The 965-nt window shown below is 53.5% G+C and overlaps 1 protein-coding gene across 1 annotated transcript in view; it reads right to left on the bottom strand.

The window, feature by feature from the left end:
• Positions 1-174: 174 nt before the first annotated feature.
• The window catches only part of MPPE1 (metallophosphoesterase 1), a 24,598-nt gene continuing 23,807 nt past the window's right edge, over positions 175-965 (bottom strand). The window contains exons 5-7 of the mRNA XM_011936655.1: positions 630-770; positions 431-496; positions 175-339 (exon numbers count right to left, since the gene is read on the bottom strand). Of these exons, the coding sequence (XP_011792045.1) occupies positions 175-339; positions 431-496; positions 630-770 (372 nt within the window). The remainder of the gene's footprint in view (positions 340-430; positions 497-629; positions 771-965) is intronic.

Here is a 965-nt window from a genome sequence, read left to right as displayed (position 1 = left end):
ACAGAGCGAGACTCCGTCTCAAAAAAAAAAAAAAAAAAGAAAGCGATTAAATGATGGTGCTGTGAAAGCCAGGCCTCCACCCCTGTCCCCAGGTGATAACTAAGTCATCAACGTTTCAGCAAACACCTGCTCTAGCCTGTGCGCTCTGCTTGCTGACATGCAAGGTGATGAGAGTCACACTGCGACATGAATTAGCATCATGACACCCTGGCAAACCTTTTGTGATGCCTCCCGGGAAAGCACGTCATAGTTCTCCTTAAATGGGATGTCCCTTTCCTCTGGAGGAGCAGCATCTTCCCCAGAACAGTTAGCATCACTTTTCCGATACAGAGGATAATGCTGTCCGGGGTGGAGAGAGGAGTTCAGGCGGCTGTCGTGAAACTGCGGGCTGCCTGCTGTCCGCCATGAGCCCCTTCCTCCCCCAGCTCACCTGCAGGAGGATGGGGGCAGACATGGGCAGCAGAGGCCCAGGTCCACACCGGCGGGAGCCACGTGCCTGCTGGGTACAAATCAGGCCATTAGTCCGCACACCTGACCCTCATCAAAGGGCAAGAAGCGCTGGGGGGCTGAGTACCAAAAGCAGAGCGACACGGCCAGAAGTCGCCTGTGGCATTGAGATGCTCTCCTACCTCTCGGGAGCAGTTCAGTCTGTGAGAAACTTCAATGAGCTCTGCTTCTGCTTCAGAGCAGATGCCACAGCCGTCCCCGTTCAGCGCCACGCTGTTGACCATCACGAAGCTGAGGCAGAGGGAAACAGGCAGGTGAGGCCGCTGGGGGTACCAGTGCTTTCTTTTCCCCACTGTTCCCATGAAAAGAAAGCTAAGCATCCAATGTAAAGATACAAGCCCCAAAGCAGTTTTCAATACCACCCAGAATAATTTGGTGTATTTTTTTTTTGAGATGGAGTCTTGCTCTGTCGCCCAGGCTAGAGTGCAGTGGCTAGATCTCAGCTCACTGCAAGCTCC

Source organism: Colobus angolensis, unplaced genomic scaffold (genome assembly GCF_000951035.1).
Source record: "Colobus angolensis palliatus isolate OR3802 unplaced genomic scaffold, Cang.pa_1.0 Scaffold155, whole genome shotgun sequence".
In the NCBI taxonomy this organism is placed as follows: Eukaryota; Metazoa; Chordata; class Mammalia; order Primates; family Cercopithecidae; genus Colobus; species Colobus angolensis.
This window is presented reverse-complemented; position numbering and strand designations above follow the sequence as displayed.